The 19,290-nt window shown below is 39.0% G+C and overlaps 2 protein-coding genes across 10 annotated transcripts in view; one reads left to right on the top strand and one right to left on the bottom strand.

Moving 5' to 3' along the window:
- sh3gl2a (SH3 domain containing GRB2 like 2a, endophilin A1) overlaps positions 1 to 19,290 on the top strand; it is a 53,473-nt gene that overhangs the window by 23,168 nt on the left and 11,015 nt on the right. For all 9 annotated transcript variants that reach the window (XM_028443726.1, XM_028443717.1, XM_028443691.1 and 6 more), the window contains exons 2-3: positions 18,078 to 18,146; positions 18,422 to 18,494. In XM_028443726.1, the coding sequence (XP_028299527.1) occupies positions 18,078 to 18,146; positions 18,422 to 18,494 (142 nt within the window). The remainder of the gene's footprint in view (positions 1 to 18,077; positions 18,147 to 18,421; positions 18,495 to 19,290) is intronic.
- LOC114461576 (tripartite motif-containing protein 16-like) lies at positions 9,487 to 13,632 on the bottom strand. The gene is made up of 2 exons (XM_028443773.1): positions 12,300 to 13,632; positions 9,487 to 10,061 (listed from the first exon to the last, which is right to left on the bottom strand). Exons 1-2 carry the CDS (start codon positions 12,693 to 12,695, stop codon positions 9,972 to 9,974), a joined length of 486 nt encoding a protein of 161 aa, XP_028299574.1. The 5' UTR covers positions 12,696 to 13,632; the 3' UTR covers positions 9,487 to 9,971.

Here is a 19,290-nt window from a genome sequence, read left to right as displayed (position 1 = left end):
GTGATACATTTGATTATCTGGTCATTTCATTTTTTGTAGTTTCACAATGTTTGTTGATCATTTAAAACAAAACATAATAATTTACCCAGTAATTGTTGGGTATAGAAATGTAACAAATTACTTCTTTTAAAACGTACTGAAGTACAAGTAAAATTACTGATTTATAAATATACTCACAAGTACCCAGTGAAAGCAACACAATTACAGTAACGTGAGTACTTGTAATCCATTCATTTCACCCCTGTCAAGTTGTAAAGTCAGTGTTGGAGATTGTGTAAGGATACAAACTAAATGACTTTCCTCTCTAACCTTGATCACCCTGTGTGAACGTATATGAGAAGCAGGTGTTATAGACGACACTATAGAGTAATAATGACTGTTTGGAACAATTATGCAAGAAATGTGAACATAGTGAGTGTATCACAGCTTTTTTTGCATCATGGGCCAAGCTGTGGGTGGTCAGGCTGGGGGTGTTTTTATTCACACTGCAATGGGAGTCTGTGTGTGCTGTAAATGACAGCACGATTCACATTTCACTTTGGTTTCCATGAAAAGCATCCAGTACATACACTAGTGGTCAGCACGCTGCAGGATGTTTGGCTTTGCACTTGTGATTGTGACAAAGAATCACAGATATAAGTCATAACAGACTCTTCTGTGCCGCGTGTCTGCCTTCTTCTTATCCTCCATCTTTGTTTCATCACCATCTCACACACACACACACACACAGTCTTTCTGTATTTTACACACGTTTTCCTCACGCATACAGCGTGCCAGCTGGTTCTCATGCACCATCACCCTCCGCCCTCTTTTACCCGGCGCTCTGTGGAAAGACAGAAACGGAAGTATGTGTGTGCATCTCCTTACAGACTCATCCCTGCTGTTACATAAGAGCCATGCAAAGGCTTACAAATCAGATTATAATAGCCACAGGCCACACACACACGCAGATGATGGAGGTTAGTGAAGCAGCATGGCCAAGCAGTGGGTTGATACAGACAGTGAAGCAGCTGGCAGCCTTTGCACCATCGCTCCATTCCTGTGTGCTACCCACTAACTCTATGAACACATTTGGGAACACCTTTAATATGCTCCAGTCCTTACTAATGTTCCCTGAGGCGTTCTCAGGGATTACGTGATCCTAAAACAGCTGTAGTTGGTGAGAGGAGCAGCCACCCCCACACCGGCTGTAATAGCCAAGACTTAAGAAGAGGATTTTCCTTGATTCCACGTTGACGACAGGTTTCCACTCAGGGCCAATCACAGGTTTGCTTCTAAATAAGGTGTCACTACATTTCAATGAGGGAAGAGTGTAAAGCCTCATCACGTTACTGTAATTGAGTTGCTTTTATGGGTACTTTTTTATTTCTAAATCAGGAATTTTACTTGTACTGAAGTACGTTTTGAAATAAATAAAGTAATTTGTTACATTTCTACACCCAATCGTGACTGAGTAATTATTATTTTTTTTGTTTTAAATGATCAACGAACATTGTGAAACTACAAAAAATGAAATTACCAGACAACAAACAAATTGGATGGCGTTTATTTTTTTTTAGTTTTAGAGTTTAGTAATTTAGCTATACTTAAAGCCCAATATTTTTTTTAGTATTTTTCATTTAATTGATTGAAAAATAATAATTATTACTATTTTATACAGATGTATTAGTGGAAAATAAATGAAGTTCCAATTGTGAAAGATTTTGTCTCTTCCTTTTTAAGTTTATACATGAGATGTTTACTGTATGCAAGGGAACTGTGGTAAGATTTATTACCAAAAATAAACGTGGGGGGTGAAAGTAACTAGTAACTTTTATTTTTTTAGTACTATTTAATTTAGCTATATTTTACTAGGGATGGGAATTGATACAAATTTAGTGATTCCGATTCCATTATCGATACTGCTTATCAATTTGATTACTTAGATTCTCATTGGGTGAGGGAATGAAATAATACAAATGGATTTGTTTGCTTTACCTCTTTATTATCTTATCTTTGTCTCTTACATTTCCTGCAGGGACATCAGCTCTCTGTTAATCCACCAGGTGAGGCAGGTATAGATTGTTTTCACCGGATAATAATATATACAATAAATGACACTTTGGCTCCAAACATTTGAGAATATTTACAGTGCTCTTTTCGAACAACTTGATCCAAAACTAATTCAGACAAACAACAAATAATTGCTCTGTAAAAAAGAACCTATTAACTAAAAGTACAGCTGCACTTATCAACTGTGGTTGATTAACTATTTTTGCCTCGTCAGGAAGGATAAGAGATCGTTCTGGACTTAAGGTGTCTTCAGCTGTGGAGAACACCCTTTCAGATGGTGTCAAGGATTCTTGGACATAGAGATATTTCACCATTGGCAATGTGTCCCTCTTCATCCACCACCAGACGGTGGTGCTGTCTTTGGTTGGGATGGGAGGAAGGCTTCGGACTTCTTGATCCACTCTTTGGACTATGTAGGGCCCTATAAAATCACCGTTAACGGAATCACGGAATCGACCAATGATGAACACGGAAATGGACAGAATCGGCTTGAAATGCTGTCACCGGAACGTTTTCTTTATGGGAAGATGTTTTCGGGGGGACTGCTCATTAGGTGCACCGCCCGTCCCCCTCCCGTCCTGGCAGCTTCAGACACCTCCTAAACCACCTAAAACACCGTCTGAACTGCCAAAAAAACTATGCAAATCATCACTGACTACTAAATACGGAGCCACCAGTGTCCGTTTAACTTTACGGTGTCTGTGAATTTCCATCCGTTTTTTGGAGCGGTGCTCCATGAAAACATGTGACGTCATCACGTATTTGGGATGTAAGCGGGAACCGATAATCGGAATTAACAGGCAAGCAAACAAACGATTCCTAGGAATTGGATTACTGGAAACAGGTTTTCAGAAAGAACCGGTTTTTGATTCCCATCCCTACATTTTACCTGTACTTGAGTATTTTATGTATGACTTACTTGTACTTGTTGTTGAGTACAATTTCAATCCAGTAACAGTACTTCTACTTGAGTAGGGTTTATCGGTACTCTTTACACCTCCGCTGATGACTTCAAGGGCAGTTACACATAATCACATCATTCAGAGCCACAAGTATGTAAGGAAATGTGCATGAAAAATGTGTGAAGATGGATTTAAAAAAAAAGTGTAGCAGAGTTGATAAATGTGGGAGTAGAATAAAAAAGAGGGAAATTAGATGCTGAACAGACGAGAGCAAAATGCAGAAGTAGGAGCTAGGGGACCTAGTAATAACATTATTTTCCTTTTTTGTAGAAGTATATTTGGTTAAGATCTCCAGTTTTGGTTGTTTGTTATATGATCCACACTCTTACAGCAGACAAGGTGAAAAATAGAATTACAAAAAAGAAAAATGGTGGAAAATGGTGGTCTGGTTCAGTGTAGTGCAAAATATGTTGGACAGGGGAAGTTCCGAACATTCCCCACCCCCACTTCCCCAAGAAAGGAGGACAGGGAGGGAGGGATGCCTTAATGCTGTCAGGAAGACTCAGGTTCTCCTGTCATTGTCCAGCAGCAGCAGGGCAGTCCTCCTAATAGCCTCACTAATCACTCTTGTCATTTTTAATCTCTCTCTTCCACCCTGAGCGTATTTAAAGCAGGGTCCTCCCTGTGCCCGACTGGGATTAAAGGCGGCGAGAGAGGAAGGGAGGGAACAAAGTAGCACACGCCCAGACACTCACATTGGGCGCCATGTGACTGATGCTAATGCTAACGAAAAAAAGTGCTAAATATATAGCAATAGAAAAATGAAAGTGCTGCATGAGAAGTGAGGTTGAGATTTAAAATGGGGGTAAAAAACAGTTTGAATTTCCTCGTGATGGCATGAACAGCCTGATGCACTGTACCTTTAATCTATTTTTAGCATCTCCACACACAGCCCCAGGGATATCAGTGCAGTCGCTCCATCAGTTCAGACTCAAATATCTCAACGTCTATTTTAAGGATCGCTCTGATGGAGGAAAGATGTCCAAGCCTCCCTTGGATGAAAATGTATTGACTACGATTCTCTTACATTTCAGTCATAAGTCAACGATGAGAGATCACTCCCACAAAAGTGAGCACAGAAGCATCACATTTACCGGCTATAGTTAATGACAGTGATGAAGAAATTGTACAAAAATCTATCAAAATTATTATTATTATTACATTCATTTTAGTTGCTAAAATATGAGCTTTTTAAAGATGTATTTTCCCCTACTTATTTAGTCCTAAATCTGTATATGGTGGTGAGCCTAGAACAGGGGTCACCAACCTTTCTGAAACTGCAAGCTGCTTAAAATGTACTGAGTAATCCGAACAATTATTAAATACTAAATGTTCACGCTTTCAATTTAATTCAAGTGTAGGATAATAAGGAAAACTAGCAGTAACTTAAAAAGGTAGGAAACGTTTAACATGCAACGCTTTTTTTTTTCTTTTTGAGTAATTGCAAAACATATAACATTTGTACAATTTAACTATTTTATAATATTTTACACAAATCCACTTTATTTTAGTTTAATACATAAACATGTGCAGCAGTATGTAAGTCTACTAAGAGTTAGAGAAAACCCAACAAATTCACATGAAGGAGCGTCAGCTACAGTGGGGAGAAAGAAACTCCCTTTTTAACAGGAATAAATGTCCAGAAGAACCAGGTTCAGAGGTGGCAGCCATCTGCTTTTACTGGTTGAGATGAGAGGAGAACAGAACAGGATAGAGAGATAGAACATCAGAGTGTCCCAGATGAGTTGAGCCGTGAACCACAGATCAGGAACTGCCATCATCAGCTTCACGACACCTGAAACACAAAAGAGAGAGAAGGACGAGGAGAAGGCACTGCCTGCAGAAAAACATGATAGAGTATTAGCAGGTCTGCCTGCATGGAAACACCTGTGCTAGTCTATGTGTGAGTGGAATGAGAATGAGTATCAGTGACATCAGTGTAAATGGTGTGTAAGCAGTGTGGTGGGTACGTTACAAGGGAGCAGAAGTCACTAATGTACCTGTGTGGACAGCACCAGTTAGAGGACTATGGGCTGGATTCACTAAGATCTGAAATAAAGGATGGTAAACCAGGTGTGTCCCTAATTCCTTTGGTGGCGCTGTTTCCTCACGTACTGTGGGGAATTCACTAACATTGCACCACTTATACTGTAGGTGCGCGTATAGATGTGGTTGAGACTGCCCTATTTATTGAACATTTAGCTCATTTAATGTAAAGTGGTGAGGTGCACAGAAGCACAAAATGACATTTGAAGAAGTTTCATTGGAGGCTGGTAGAATTCTATGTCTGCTGCACAAACATTTAATAATGTAGAAAACAAAATAAACAAATATAAATGTAAAAACCTAACCTAAAACCTATATTCCTAGCTTTTCCTCTCCCTCACACACACTTCACACACTGCAGTTCCGTATTCAGTGGCTGTTATTATTGACTATTATTTTATTTACATTTTTTTCATACTATAAAGGTTAACTGGAGCATTTTTTCCATCTCTATTGTGTTTTGTGTCAACATTTACTGCAGCTGATCTCTGTGTGTGTGTTTGCACCTGAATGTGGGTCACCGCAAACAGTTCCTGGTTTGATTAATTGCATTGTGTCCACTGCATTAATTTATTTACATTTCCTCCTCCCATTTTTTTGCGCCCCTTGTGAGATCCGCCTACTTTACATATTCATCAGAGGATGGATTGTGGGCGCATTGTGATGTGCAGAAGATGCGCAGTCCTGATTCCCTGGGGTTTGTACCCCTTCTTAGCGTGTGATGTTTGCACACGTTTTAATACCCCTAAACCTTTAGTGACTCCGCCCCTAAGTGTAGATGGAATGATGGTGTGGTTGTATGGCAGGGGTCAGAAGTGGGAGATGAGTTGTGTTCGGTTTTTTTTTTGGCAAATAAATTACCTTTACTAAATATTGCAATTCTTGTTGTTGTTAAGAAATGTAATATTTGTTATGTGACATCACAAAGTCAGAATAGTACATTCACAACCCTGTCAGCTCGTTGGGTTTGTCACATTATTTTCTAACATGTTCATGTTATTTTCAGTGATCACAGGTCGAACAAGGACAGAACAAAAAGCCCTCATATTTCCTCTGATTTACAGTTGGAAATAACAATACTAACAATTGTTTAGCTATTACATACATGGTGGCATTTATGTATTTATTTATTTTTCTATTTGTTGTAGTCCTTTTAGTTGTAAGATTTGTTGGTCTGAATGTGCCTGTGCTGACATGATACTGTGGAATTAAAATAACACATTGTTCAGCAGAGAGCTGCACAATCTGATCTTAGACATCTGTTTAAAAGCTATAACAACAATAGACTTGTTATATATATAACTTTAGCGTTATTAGCTCAGCAGGTTAGACAGGCGTGTCTCTGAATCAAATTTCATATAATTCTGTATCTTATTTATTCAAAATAAAACACATAAAAGTCAGCCAGTGGTAAAATATATATATATATATATATATATATATATATATATATATATATATATATATATATATATGCTGGTTTAGTAACTTGTAGCATGTCTTGAGAATGGATTGCTTCACCTCTATATTTACGTTTATTGATGCTCAGATTACATAGTGGTATTTCAGCTATGAAGGAGCCACTTATTGCTGATATATCACATTTTAAATAGCAGCAACAGAGTCCAAGAATACCAGTAGGTTGAACTAAAAAAAAAGGTTAGATTGTGATTTATTTATTTTTCAGCTCACTTATATGTTGTTAACTCAAAATCAAATAGAATTCAATCAGTCAGTATGAAAAACCTCTTTCTACAGCAGTTCATAAGCATGTACAAGTCTTTCTGTAATACAGCAGTAGTAGAGCACTTTGCAGATGTGATGTATTGTATCTAGGAAACATCCGTAAGGTTCCACCTGCTAATACTTAAAATACTGACCAGTTTTCCTCTTAACCGAATATTATTCAGTTTGTAAATATCCTTTAAAATTTGACTATTATGACTAAAAATGTAACTTTGGTGAATGAATTATCTATAATGGCAGAAATCTTCTGAGATTTTTAGTTTTGCAGAATGTAAAAACCATAAGACTATAGATGTTAAAAATAAAGCTGTATCTTTGCATATCTTGGAAGTATTGAACACAAAGTGTGTGCATAATGCTTCAAGCTGTCCCGTCAAAGGTCAAATGTTCATTTTGCCTCTAGCATTATTTCCCAGCGGCACAGCACAGGAGCACGTTTTATTGATCTTCAGATGTTTACTTTAGACTTCTGCTCAATTCACCTTGCTGCACCCTTTTCCTGCTATGAGGTCGAATCCTAGCAGTGTGAGGGGTGAGGTTAGCCACAGATCGCAGCAGACATGGGCGATCTTATTTTGTGCGGCTCGCAAAGAAAATGCACAAAATGAATCTAAAAACACACAAAAATACGAAAAGTGACATCAAAATGACTCAAAAAAAATACAAAACAACAACAAAAATACATACAATGACTCAAGAATACACAAAACAACAGAAAAATACATAAAATGACAATGAAAATACACAAAATTACTCAAACTGATTGAGGAACACAAAACAACAGAAAAATACATAAAATGACAATAAAAAATACACAGAATTACTCAAACTGATTGACGAACACACAAAACAACTCAAGAATACACAAAACAACTGAAAATTACATAAAAAATGTACAAAGTTATTCCAGAAACACAAAAAATGCCAACAAAAACATGCCAAATTAGTCCAATAATGAAACTGGAATAACATGTATCTATGTAATTGTTGATAATGTGGCTCTCAGAACAGAAAATGACGTTTGTGCAGCCCCCACTGTGACTAAAGTTGGAGTACGAGGACAGAAACAGATCTGGTGAGAACTCAGTGTTGGATGATAGACTGCAAGCCTGCATTCCATTTACATAGAGGGCAGTAAGCAGCAGGATGGATCATCCAGCTTTGGTGTATTGACTGTGACATGTTTTAACAAACTAAGTTGTTTAAGCGAGAGCATCCTGGCATGCCTGATCATTTCATCACCGTACTGACATGTTGCTCCTCAGCTCACAGCCATCAGAGCATGTTTGCTCAGCCAATGTGTCGTAACAACAGCAGCAGCCATTGCCAACAGTTGTTCTATTACTTCCAATAAGCCATTTGCAGCACATTTTTAATAACAGAGTTGCTCTTAAAGCTGATAGCCACGCCTCTACTTTTCTGCACGCGCATCACGGAACATAACAAGGTCGTATTGGGTCTCATTGATATAGGTCTATGGGTCAGGTAAGAGCCAAAATCATATTTACCTGTTTGCTGTTGTTTCCGTACACAGTTCCACATTCACTTTGATTGACAGTCTCAAAAACAGGAAGTTGAAGCCTATTGGCTGGGTGCACTAGGCGATCGTTTCCATTTGTATAGGGGTCTATAGGACGAAGGAGGGACTTGCATACAGTAAATGTATATTAATGATCACCGACAGTAGACCATAGTAAAAGACTAGTTAGGTATTTTTTTGCGTTTCAAAATAATCATACATAACATAGATTTCTCAGAAACTCCAGATATCAGCTTTAAATAAGAATCTGGTTAAATAAATGATGTAATTCTCCTTGTTTAAGCCCAAATGTAAGCATTAATATTACACATGAAAAGCGTTATAAACAGCTTAAGGAGAAGGTAACAACAGAGCTGTTAAAACAGCAAGACTCCATAAAAGTATCTCACGACCAAAATGCAAAAAGTGCTAAAATTCTCACATTCATAAGATATAGATTTGGTGGAATTAGCTGCTTTATAATTAAATATACAAACTGCACCTTGAAAACAAAATAAGAACCAGTTTTATTGGATGGACCAAAATAAAATTTAAACCAGGAAGAATGTGTAACGGCAAATTTGCGGTTGACCTCATTTGGAGACATGATTTATTGCTCTGGTTGAATGATGGAGTCCAGTCGAAGCATTGATGATTTTATAAAAAAGATTTATTATAAAATTAAATAAAAAGGAGTAAAAAAGAAGCTTCCATCCTGAAAGAATGAAAGGCAAAAGGCTCGTGGCAGAGCAAAAAGGCAAGACCCACTCTAACTAACAGTTTCACAGCTTCAGCTTTTTTACAGATAACAGAAAAAGTTCCACCTTGAGGTGAGGAGAAGGGGGAGTCAGATGCCCAACAGTGGAAACGTTTGAGGATGATGAAGATGTGTATATTATGAGGAAGATTGGGCGCCACTCTTATCTATCCTTGATAGTGTGTGTGTGTGTTCGTGTGTATCTGCATGTGAGTTTGAGTTTGGCCTTCAGCAGAGACTCTGTGTTGCACTGAGTACAATATGATCTGTACTGTTTAATCTAACATGATTCAGCTGTTCAAAAGTGCGAAGAGTAATGGAGTCATCATGTATTAAAACATGACAAATTGTACACATGAACACACATTTGACGATATTATGATGAATATAAAAATTGCCATAACAAATGCAATTCAGACAAAGAAGAAGAAGAAAGTATAGCAAGGTTGTTTTCTTCCTATTGCTTTTTTAGTCAGTAAATAATGATTGGTAAACATTGTGCTTTACACACACTCCATCCTGATAACAAGCCTCACCGAGCCAAGCTATGTGTCAAAACACAGTGGCACCAAACAACACCTAGAATCTCTGCTTTTTCACAGTCGTCGCTGCTTAGAAAGTGAGGAACCTGTGACTTTGAGGATTTTAATGAAAAACTATCCATCATTCCAAACCCATACAGTATAGTAGTATGCATCCTGTTTTTGTGCTCTCTATGTGAGAACACATCAGCAGTCACAGCTGGACTGTCTGGATCACATGTGGACGTACGCTTTCAGTGAAATAAATCCACAGGTCTTCTTTCTCACACTGTGTGATTGCTTTCTTGCCCTCTTTGATGTCACATGGTCATGTTCAGGTCCTCTTGTTTCAAGGTACAGGGTCATTTCTATAACAACTGGTTGGGATGACGCAGAGATGCTGCTGCCTGGATACAGAGATGTGACATTGTCACTAGTGAGTCAAGCCAATAAATAAGCTGTGCAAAAAAGAGAGAAAAGAAGCTTTTATTACATGCCTTTAAGCTGTGTTTGTGTCCTTGCTAATTTAATATGGAATTTTGTAACTAATTTCATTTCATTTGGGGAAAGTTTGTTGAGTGATAATAGGAAAATGGAAGAATGTGGGATTAAAAATGTTTTGCCGTCATGTGATATAAGCATGTGCAAGTTTCATTGAATTTGTGTATTTGACTGACCTATCTACAGTGGAATTATTTGGTATTTTACACAATGATTCATTTGATTTGATTTATTTATTTTTGAACATTTATTATTATTGTTTTATTTTATTTTTACTTTTTCTGCACATGCTGTTGAAGGAACATGTAAAAACTAAAACAATACATATAAAATAGAAGGAATGTCATGCTTTGTCATTTTTACTTTTTCCTGCGGGGCCACATTGGATGCTCTAAGGGCCACATTGGATGCTCTAAGGGCAACATTGGATGCTCTAAGGGCCACATTGGATGCTCTAGGGGCCACATTGGGTGCTCTAGGGGCCACATTGGATGCTCTAAGGGCCACATTGGATGCTCTAAGGGCAACATTGGATGCTCTAAGGGCCACATTGGATGCTCTAGGGGCCACATTGGGTGCTCTAGGGGCCACATTGGATGCTCTAAGGGCCACATTGGATGCTCTAAGGGCCACATTGGATGCTCTAAGGGCAACATTGGATGCTCTAAGGGCCAAATTGGATGCTCTAAGGGCCACATTGGATGCTCTAAGGGCCACATTGGATGCTCTAAGGGCAACATTGGATGCTCTAAGGGCCACATTGGATGCTCTAGGGGCCACATTGGATGCTCTAGGGGCCACATTGGATGCTCTAAGGGCCAGATTGTTGAGCACATGCGTGAATCATGTGACTCTACTATACTTTCTTCATGGCTTTGATGATTAAAGAAGACAGATGATGATTAGAGGAATAGGAAGAATATACACTCGCTGAAACACTTTACCTGATAAATCAGGCATGGACAAGTTACTGTCTCCATGGTAACCAGCAGAAGGAACACTGATGTGTTGCTCACCACTACAATCGAATGCTTTTTAATGAAAGGATCATGGCTTTACGTGTCAGATCTTCTTTTTGCATGTTTGCATGTTGTCTAATGCAGTGTTTCTCAAATGGTGGTACGTGTACCCCTACGGGTACGCAACGGCAATACAGGGGGCACTTGAAAGAGAGAGCGTTGAAAATTTACAAATAAAGTGTCAGTCTTGGTCCCACCCCAGACGTGAGATGATCGGAAATGATAAAAACTATAGTTGTTTTTTCTATTACTTTTTTTGAAAAAATGTAATTAAAATTTTTTTTCTTTTTTTTAATTTCTATTCTTTCTTTTTTTATACAACTGTATTTATATACTTTCACTTTATGAAATATAAATCTAGTTCAAATGAAATGCAGTAAAAAAAAATTAAATAAAATCTGAGCTCAAACATGATCAAAAACTAAATCTGGAAAAAAAAAAAAAAAAAAAAAACTTTTTGGGGTCGCCAGAAATTCTAGATCTCAATCAATCCAAAAAAGGTTGGCAACCACTGCACTAAATACTGTTGTTTTCCACTTATTTACAAAATGAGATTATTTAAAATGTTTGTTATCACTTGTTCATGCCATCATTATGCTCTATAGTTGTTTTCAAAGCATAATGTTGGACAAAGGGGGTACATGGATTCAAAATTAAGAGAAAGGGGGTACTTGATCCAAAAAAGGTTTGAGAACAACTGGTCTAATGGCATCATTTATTTTACCCAAAGTTATAAAAATGTATTTTCAGTGAATCAGAGTAGAAGTCAGTGTGGGTACACATGATGGGTTAATGGATACGTAGATGACGAGATAGAAACGTGTGTTATTGATGAAGTTACAGTGTGCAGAGCTCAGCACTAGCTCCTACATAAAGCCTGATTCCCATGTGCAGCAGCTCAGTGAAGGTGCTGTGGACTCTATGGAGGAGAGTCATTGTGTCACAGACACTGTAGAAGCTCAGAGTAGCTGCTGTGTGATCCACGTACACTCCTATCCTGGAGGTACGAGGACCTGAGACATCAGTGTGGATGTTGTTGTGATAAAATCTGTAATTGTTTTGATTATAGTAAAGCGTCCAAGATTTGTCATTAAATCCAAACCAACATTCATCCCCTCTCCCCTCCCTCCTGATACTCTTATATGAGACCCCTACACCAACTCCTCCCTCTCTCACCTCCAGCTCCCAGTTACAACGTCCAGTCAGACTCTCTCTGCTCAGGACCTGAACACACCACCCGGTGAACCTATCTGGATGATGAGGATGATGCTGATCTTCTTCCATTCTTGTTGCTTTTCTGTTTTCTTTTGATAATCTGATCCATTCATTAGCTGTGTTTGGATCCAGAGTGATCTTCTGTGAATACTGTAAGAATCCAGCTCTGCTCGTGGGCTCTGGCGGCTGTAGAACCTTCACTCTCTCCAAATTCCCAAAGACTTTGGTCCAGTCCTCCATCAGGATGGTGTGAAGATGCTCTCTGAGCTCAGACACAGCTGCTGTGACCTCCTGGAAGCAGCACTGAGGACCTCTGTGGATGATGGAGGAGTTTGTGGACACACTGAGCACTGACATGGAGCTGTAGCTGAGGACAAACTGGATGTGGTCCTTAGTGAGAGACAACTGCTGCAGCTCAGCATCTCTCTTCTTCAGCTCCCTGATCTCCTGCTCCAGCTTCTCCTGAAGCACTCGGACTACACTCACTTCAGTCTGCTGCTTGGTTCGAACCTCCTTCTCCAGCTCAGCGCTTCTTCTGTGGAGGAGACGGATCAGCTCAGTGATGATCAGTTGGCTGTGCTGCACTGTATGATCAGCAGAAAGCTAGATGCTCCTCAGCTGCTTCTCAAGCAGCTGCAGCTTTTTCTCTCTATCCTGGATGTTCTTGTGGATGTCAGCTTGACTCTCCTGCAGCTCTCTCCTTCTCTTCATGCTTTCTGCTGCAGCTGAAACTGTGTTGTGGCCTTTATGTTCCTCCATGGAGCAGAGAGAACAGATACACTGCTGATCAGTGCAGCAGAACAACTTCATCACCTCATCATGACGAGAGCAGCTGTTCTCCTGGAGCTTCTTGGAGGGATCCACCAGTCTGTGCCTCTTTGATGGGGTAACTTCATTATGTCTCTGAAGGTCACAGTAAGACGCCACGCAGTTCAAACAGGACTTGAAGGCTTTCACTTTCCTCCCCGTGCAGACATCACAGGCCACGTCTTCAATTGCAGCAAAGCTGGGACCTCCAGCAGCTTCTTGGAGTCTGCTCTCCTTTAACTGGTCCACTAACTCAGCCAGCATGGTGTTCTTCATCAGGATAGGCCTTGGTGTGAACATATGTCTGCACTGAGAGCATCCCAGAAGCTGCTGATGCACCTCCTGCAGTAGCTGTGTCCACAGGGAATGGTCACTGGTTCCTTTAGGAGCTCCAGACACATGGTTTCTGTCTGTATCTGTGCCATTTCACAAGTCTGTGAGCTAGAACCACTCCCTGAAACTAGTTTGACAGCAGAGTTACTAGTTACGCATGCACGCACGCATGCACACACACACACACACACACACACACACACACACACACACACACACACACACACACACAGAGTGAAGGGGGGAGGGAGAATTGTTGTGTAATACAGGAAGTGAAGTGCTTTCCTTGACACACACAGTTACTTTGTGAGATGTACACAAAGTAACAACAAAATCACACAAAAAGCTTCCAAAGATAGAGAAAAATACACCAAAAACTAAAACATTCACAAAATGTATTTCAACAAAGTACATTTCCAGAGGAGAAAAAACAATTTGACTTAAATTATGACAAAATTTGACTGATTATAAATTCAATTATTTTAATAGTGTTTTTGTATTTTTATATAATATGTGTCTGTGTCTTTATGAAGTAATTGATGCTTTGGTGACATTTTGCACGTGTGATCTTGTTTGGTCCTTGAACATGTCTTCATGGTTAAACTGAGATGTATTGTTTTGGAAAGCGAGGCAAGGCAAAAGTATTTGTATATCGTATTTCATACACATGGCAATTCAATGTGCTTTACATGATCACAAAGTGCAACGGAAAACATTCGACAGTTTAAAAATCAATAAGAACGTAAAAATCAGCAGTAAAAACATTTAAAATCATCAGTAAACGCATTTAAAATCAGCAATAAAAAACATTAAATCAACAATAACATGATTCAAAATCTCCCTCTCAATCATACACAGTAGAGAAATAGTGTCTTTAAATTGGTTTTAAAAATGTTTGTTCCACTTTTTTGCAGCATAACAACTAAAAGCAGCGTCACCATCTTTGCTGTGAACTCTGGGCTCTACTATCTGACCTGTGTCCATAGATCTGAGAGACCTGCTGGGTTCATACCTGACTAACATGTCACTGATGTATTCTGGACCAAACCCGTTCACAGATTTATACACAGCAGCAGCAGAACTTTAAAGTCTATTCTGAGGCTGACTGGGAGCCAGCAGGAAAATGCTAAGCTTTGATCACAAGGAGCACTTGTACCTGTTAGTGTTACCGTTCAACTAGTTGTAATTAGTGAAAGGGCAGATATTTTTCACCACATAAATCGTAACCTAAATCTATACTTACTGTTGCTGTAGTCTAGTGGTGTTACGGTTTGACTGGTGATCATGTTATCTTGTGACTGATTGTAATGACAGATGTAAAAACGAAAGGATCCTCTAGTGACTAAAGCTGTGTGTGCACCTGCCCAGGTATGTTCAGGCAAAAGCTCTGAGAACAACAAACAGATTTTGTTCATTTATTGATTCCGGGAGGATTTTTTTAGGATCAAAACAGATGCTGATGAATAAACAGAGGAGCATTTTTAAAGTCCGACAACATGATAAAGAGCTATATAAAATCCAATGCATTATTATTATTATATTATACATTTACAGACCAACACGTTTCCCTCAAACTCACCATTACAGAACGAGGAGCTTGTGTGCGCACGCACGTGTGTGTATTTTCCAGTGCTGTCAGAATATAGGGCATTTTTTTGTCGAGTAGGATCAGAAGAGAACGCTCAGATGACGCATTGAGCACCAATCCTCAGAAAGTCTCAACCTGCATCAAACACTGTCACAGGCTTAGGCTCATCAACCTTTTCTCTCTCTGTCAAATATCATCCATTGCTGCTAAATTACATCCCTGTCTAATTACTCCAAGTGTTTCTTATACTTCTATGATTTATGAATGTCATAATCAGTCAGTCCCTCACACTGTGAATGACTTTAATAAATATATTCAAACACATTTAAGAGCTATCAATGCTAAATTTAAGGCTGCTCTCACAAAGCTTAAGTCTGCTTCTGTTGATCTTTTAAAACATGGAGTTTATTGTTTAACCTTGGTTTTCACAGTCTCTCGAGTCATTCGTGGTGATGTTCCCTGAAAACCTTTTCTCGCTCCCTCGGTGGATCTGAGGGCAGTGTCTGACCTGGTTGTGTCAGTTTGCTGCTGCCCTAGGGCGTCCGCTTATATCACAAACTTTAGCTTGAAGGTGGCAGAGCTGGAAATACGCAGTTTGAGGAGGGAGGGGGCTGGGTTTGTGTTCAGCTGCATGGGTGTTGGTGTGTGTGCGTGCGTGTGTGTGTGTGTGTGTGTGGCATGTCTGGATCTGCAAGCACCAACACTCACAGCTTCAGAGGTGGAGACGTTTATAACATCTAATGTCGTTCTGCATCAGCCACTAACATAAAGAGAGGATTTCACCACCTACTGTGACATAGAGAAGTAACAGCAGGCGCAGTGTTCTTTATAGGCTCACTTTAAACGCATTGCCTTCTTTGAATGGCTGCTGGTGTTTGTACTGGTCTGTCTGAGTTCTTGTTGTTGTCAGTGTGATGGTTTCCAATGCTCAAACCCCACGGTCAAACCTCTTGGCCTCAGATTTACCATGAATGGAAAATACTGAATTTACTTTCTGATATGATAAAAGCAATATTATATATATATATATATATATATATATATATATGTGTGTGTGTGTTTTGGAACCATATCAAGAATTTACCAGCAATTTCTCAATATAAACGGGTGAGCAAAGAGGCGGAAATGTCAATTCTTGCGTAAAATATGACTTGATATGATAGAGTTCACCTCCTAAAATAGAAATAGCTACACAGATTGAACCTTCACTGACATGTTTTGGGAGGATTTCATGCATTCACACTAGGGCTGGGCGATATGGCCTTTTAGAAATACCGCGATATTTTTAGGCCATGTCACGATACACAATATATATCTCGATATTTTGCATTACCCTTGAATGAACACTTTGATGCACAAAATCACACCAGTATGATGATTCTATATGTCTACATTAAAACATTCTTGATCATACTGCATTAATATATGCCAATTTTAAACTTTCATGCAAAAAAGGGGATATCACAACTAAGTCAAAGTTGACATAACTGTATTTATTAAACAGTGAGTGGCTCAAACATGAAATTGTCAACAGAAAGTGCACGTTCTGTGCAAAATTGTCACAGAGACATTTCAAAACAAGACATTAGTGCAGGATGCAACTCACATGGCATTTCAAAACACAAAATTAAAGTGCACTTTTTGTACATAATGCCACTACAATATTTTAAAACAAATAGTGCCCTTTTGTGCATGTTGTCATTAAGATGACATTTCAAAACAACACTAAATTTAAGTGCACCTTTTGTGCATAATGCCACTAAGATATTTAAAAAAAAAAAAAAAATTCAAAAAAAAAAAAAAGTCCGCGAGTTTAACGGTATGGTCATTTTCAACACCGCACAGACTACAAGCTGCGATATATCGAGTATATTCGATATATCGCCCAGCTCTAATTCACACACTTTTCCACCATGGAGGGGGTGACCTAATGTGTAACTACTTCAGCAAATGGACAGACGTCTTGTGCAAAATCTCATCCTGTGCATTCGTGGCACATACAACAGAGAAATATGAACTTAAATAGCAATAGTTCACTCTATTGGGAAGCATGATTGGCAGGTTTTCAGGAAGTTTTAAAGACAGTGATGACATTTGATTTGGGAAAACCAGTGAAAAGGGAATGAAAGGGAAATGTGTAAAGTGACGCAGAAATGGGTAACTGACAAGGAATTGAGGAAATGGCGAAATGGAAACTCAAAGCCTCTACTTCTGAAGATAACCATTCAAACAATCAATACAAACAGCTTGGGCTCTATTTTCTTGACACAGTGTGCAAAATGATTCTGATCACCAGATCCAGTCTTTTCAAATTTAATAAATCCTAGATTTCTTTCTTCTTCGGGCGTAAACATGTTCTCACTGTTGTGCAGAATGGTCTAATCTCAGTTATTCACAGCTTTAAAGTAACATTGCTGTCCTTTGATATAGCGATGAAATGCTACATATCTGTTTACACCGAAGGTGAAGGTGAAGTGGTGAAGTAGGCGTAGGAGGGAGTCTTCATCAGAAAGGCAAACACGTCTGCTGCAGCCACGGAAACACAATGTGGACCTTCTTATAAAAACCAGATCAGATGATGCAGCAGCAGATTTCTACGTCACAACTTGTGGATGGATGATGCTTTATGACATCCAGCCTACCCGTCGTCCGTTTGAATTCACTAGTTCCCCTGTTATAAAAAATGACAGGATGTTAGAAAGTCCGTAAGCATATGACATAATGTTCTTGCATTGTGAAAGCTGCCTTATTGTGACCTTACAATCTCACATTGTATCATTTACACTCAGATTTGCTTTGAGCTCATTTTGTGCAGTTGGACTTTCTGCTTATCTTTTCATTTCTGTCTGTGCCGTGATAAATAGAAAACACCGGCATCTGTGGAGGTGCAGATTCTCATGCTTTCCCTCTGTTTAAATATGATGCATTAGTATTCTCAGTATGTTCCTAGTTTTCAGCTTTAACTAATTTTTAAATGGCATTAGTAAGTGTTGGTTCTTTGTGTTTTGCAGAAAGTGAGTGAGAAAGTGGGCGGAGCAGAAGGAACAAAGTATGATGAGGACTTCACTGAAATGGAAAAGGCACGTATGAACGACAAACCACTCTATAAACATTTGCAAGATTTTTCTTGACTTCAATGTATGCAAAGTATTTGATACAAGTAACGTGCAAGTGTCTTGGTTTATTTTTCGTGTTCAGAATAATGTACAAAATGAATCCAAGCATCAAACACACTGATTATTTATCCAAAGCTTTTTTTTATTTCTTATTATAATCATTGAATATTATTTTATTTAATAAACGTGTTGATTTTGACTCTAATCTGTAACTTTCCTGTGTGATTTGGTGGTTACAGAAAATGGACACCACTGCTCGAGCAGTGCTGGAAATCATCACCAAGACCACTGAGTATCTGCAGCCAAACCCAGGTAACAGAGAGCTGCTGCTCAGCCAGCACATCCACTGGATACTGTTAACACTACATCATCACTAACACACTCAGTACAACCATAGAAGATTTTAAAAATTAATCAATCTTTATTCATATAGCACAGATTACAACAAAGGTCATCTCATAGCGCTATCAAAATAATAATAATAATAATAATAAGGGGGAAAAAAACCAGATCCACATGAACAAGCATTTAGCGAGAAGTGGGAAGAAATCTCCAGCAGAACCAGGTTCAGAGGTGGCAGCCATCTGCGTCGACTGGTTGGGGTTAGTGGACAGAAGTACCAACAGAACAGGATAGAGAGATAGAACATCAGAGTGTCACAGACTAGTAGAGCCATGAACCACAGATCAGGAACTGCCATCATCAGCTTCACAACACCTGAAACAGAGCAGACAGAGAAGGACGAGGAGAAGGCACTGACTGCAGAAAAACATGATACATTATTATCAAGTCAGCCTGCCTTGGCCTTGGGCCTCACTCCCAGTGGCCTAGTCAGCACTTATTATAAAGGTGATGAATCTCTTCCTGTTTATTGGTAAGTTAACAGTGACTCCAAGGTCTGTAAATGCGACCGTTTATAGACGAGCACATGTCCACTCTAGCGGTTAGGTTATGTTATGATTCAGAACAGAATTACATATATTATTCTCGACCTTGTTTACATGTTTGTTGGAGCTTTGACTTGATCCTTAGAACAATCTAGAGCAGGTTGTCTAACTACTTGTACTGCAGGGGGCATAATACAAAGTTTGATCTCACGTGGGCAGGG

Source organism: Gouania willdenowi, chromosome 1 (genome assembly GCF_900634775.1).
Source record: "Gouania willdenowi chromosome 1, fGouWil2.1, whole genome shotgun sequence".
NCBI classification, from domain to species: Eukaryota; Metazoa; Chordata; class Actinopteri; order Blenniiformes; family Gobiesocidae; genus Gouania; species Gouania willdenowi.
The sequence above is the reverse complement of the archived record's forward strand: the minus strand, read 5'-3'. Positions and strand labels throughout refer to the sequence as shown.

Excerpts from the sequence above, each read along its gene's own strand:
- LOC114461576 (XM_028443773.1), bottom strand. The coding sequence starts at position 12,695 with ATGTCAGTGCTCAGTGTGTCCACAAACTCCTCCATCATCCACAGAGGT. Across the intron at positions 10,062-12,299 it reads GTTGTAACTGGGAGCTGGAG|CTTATTTATTGGCTTGACTC; the intron begins GTGAGAGAGGGA and ends TTTTTTGCACAG.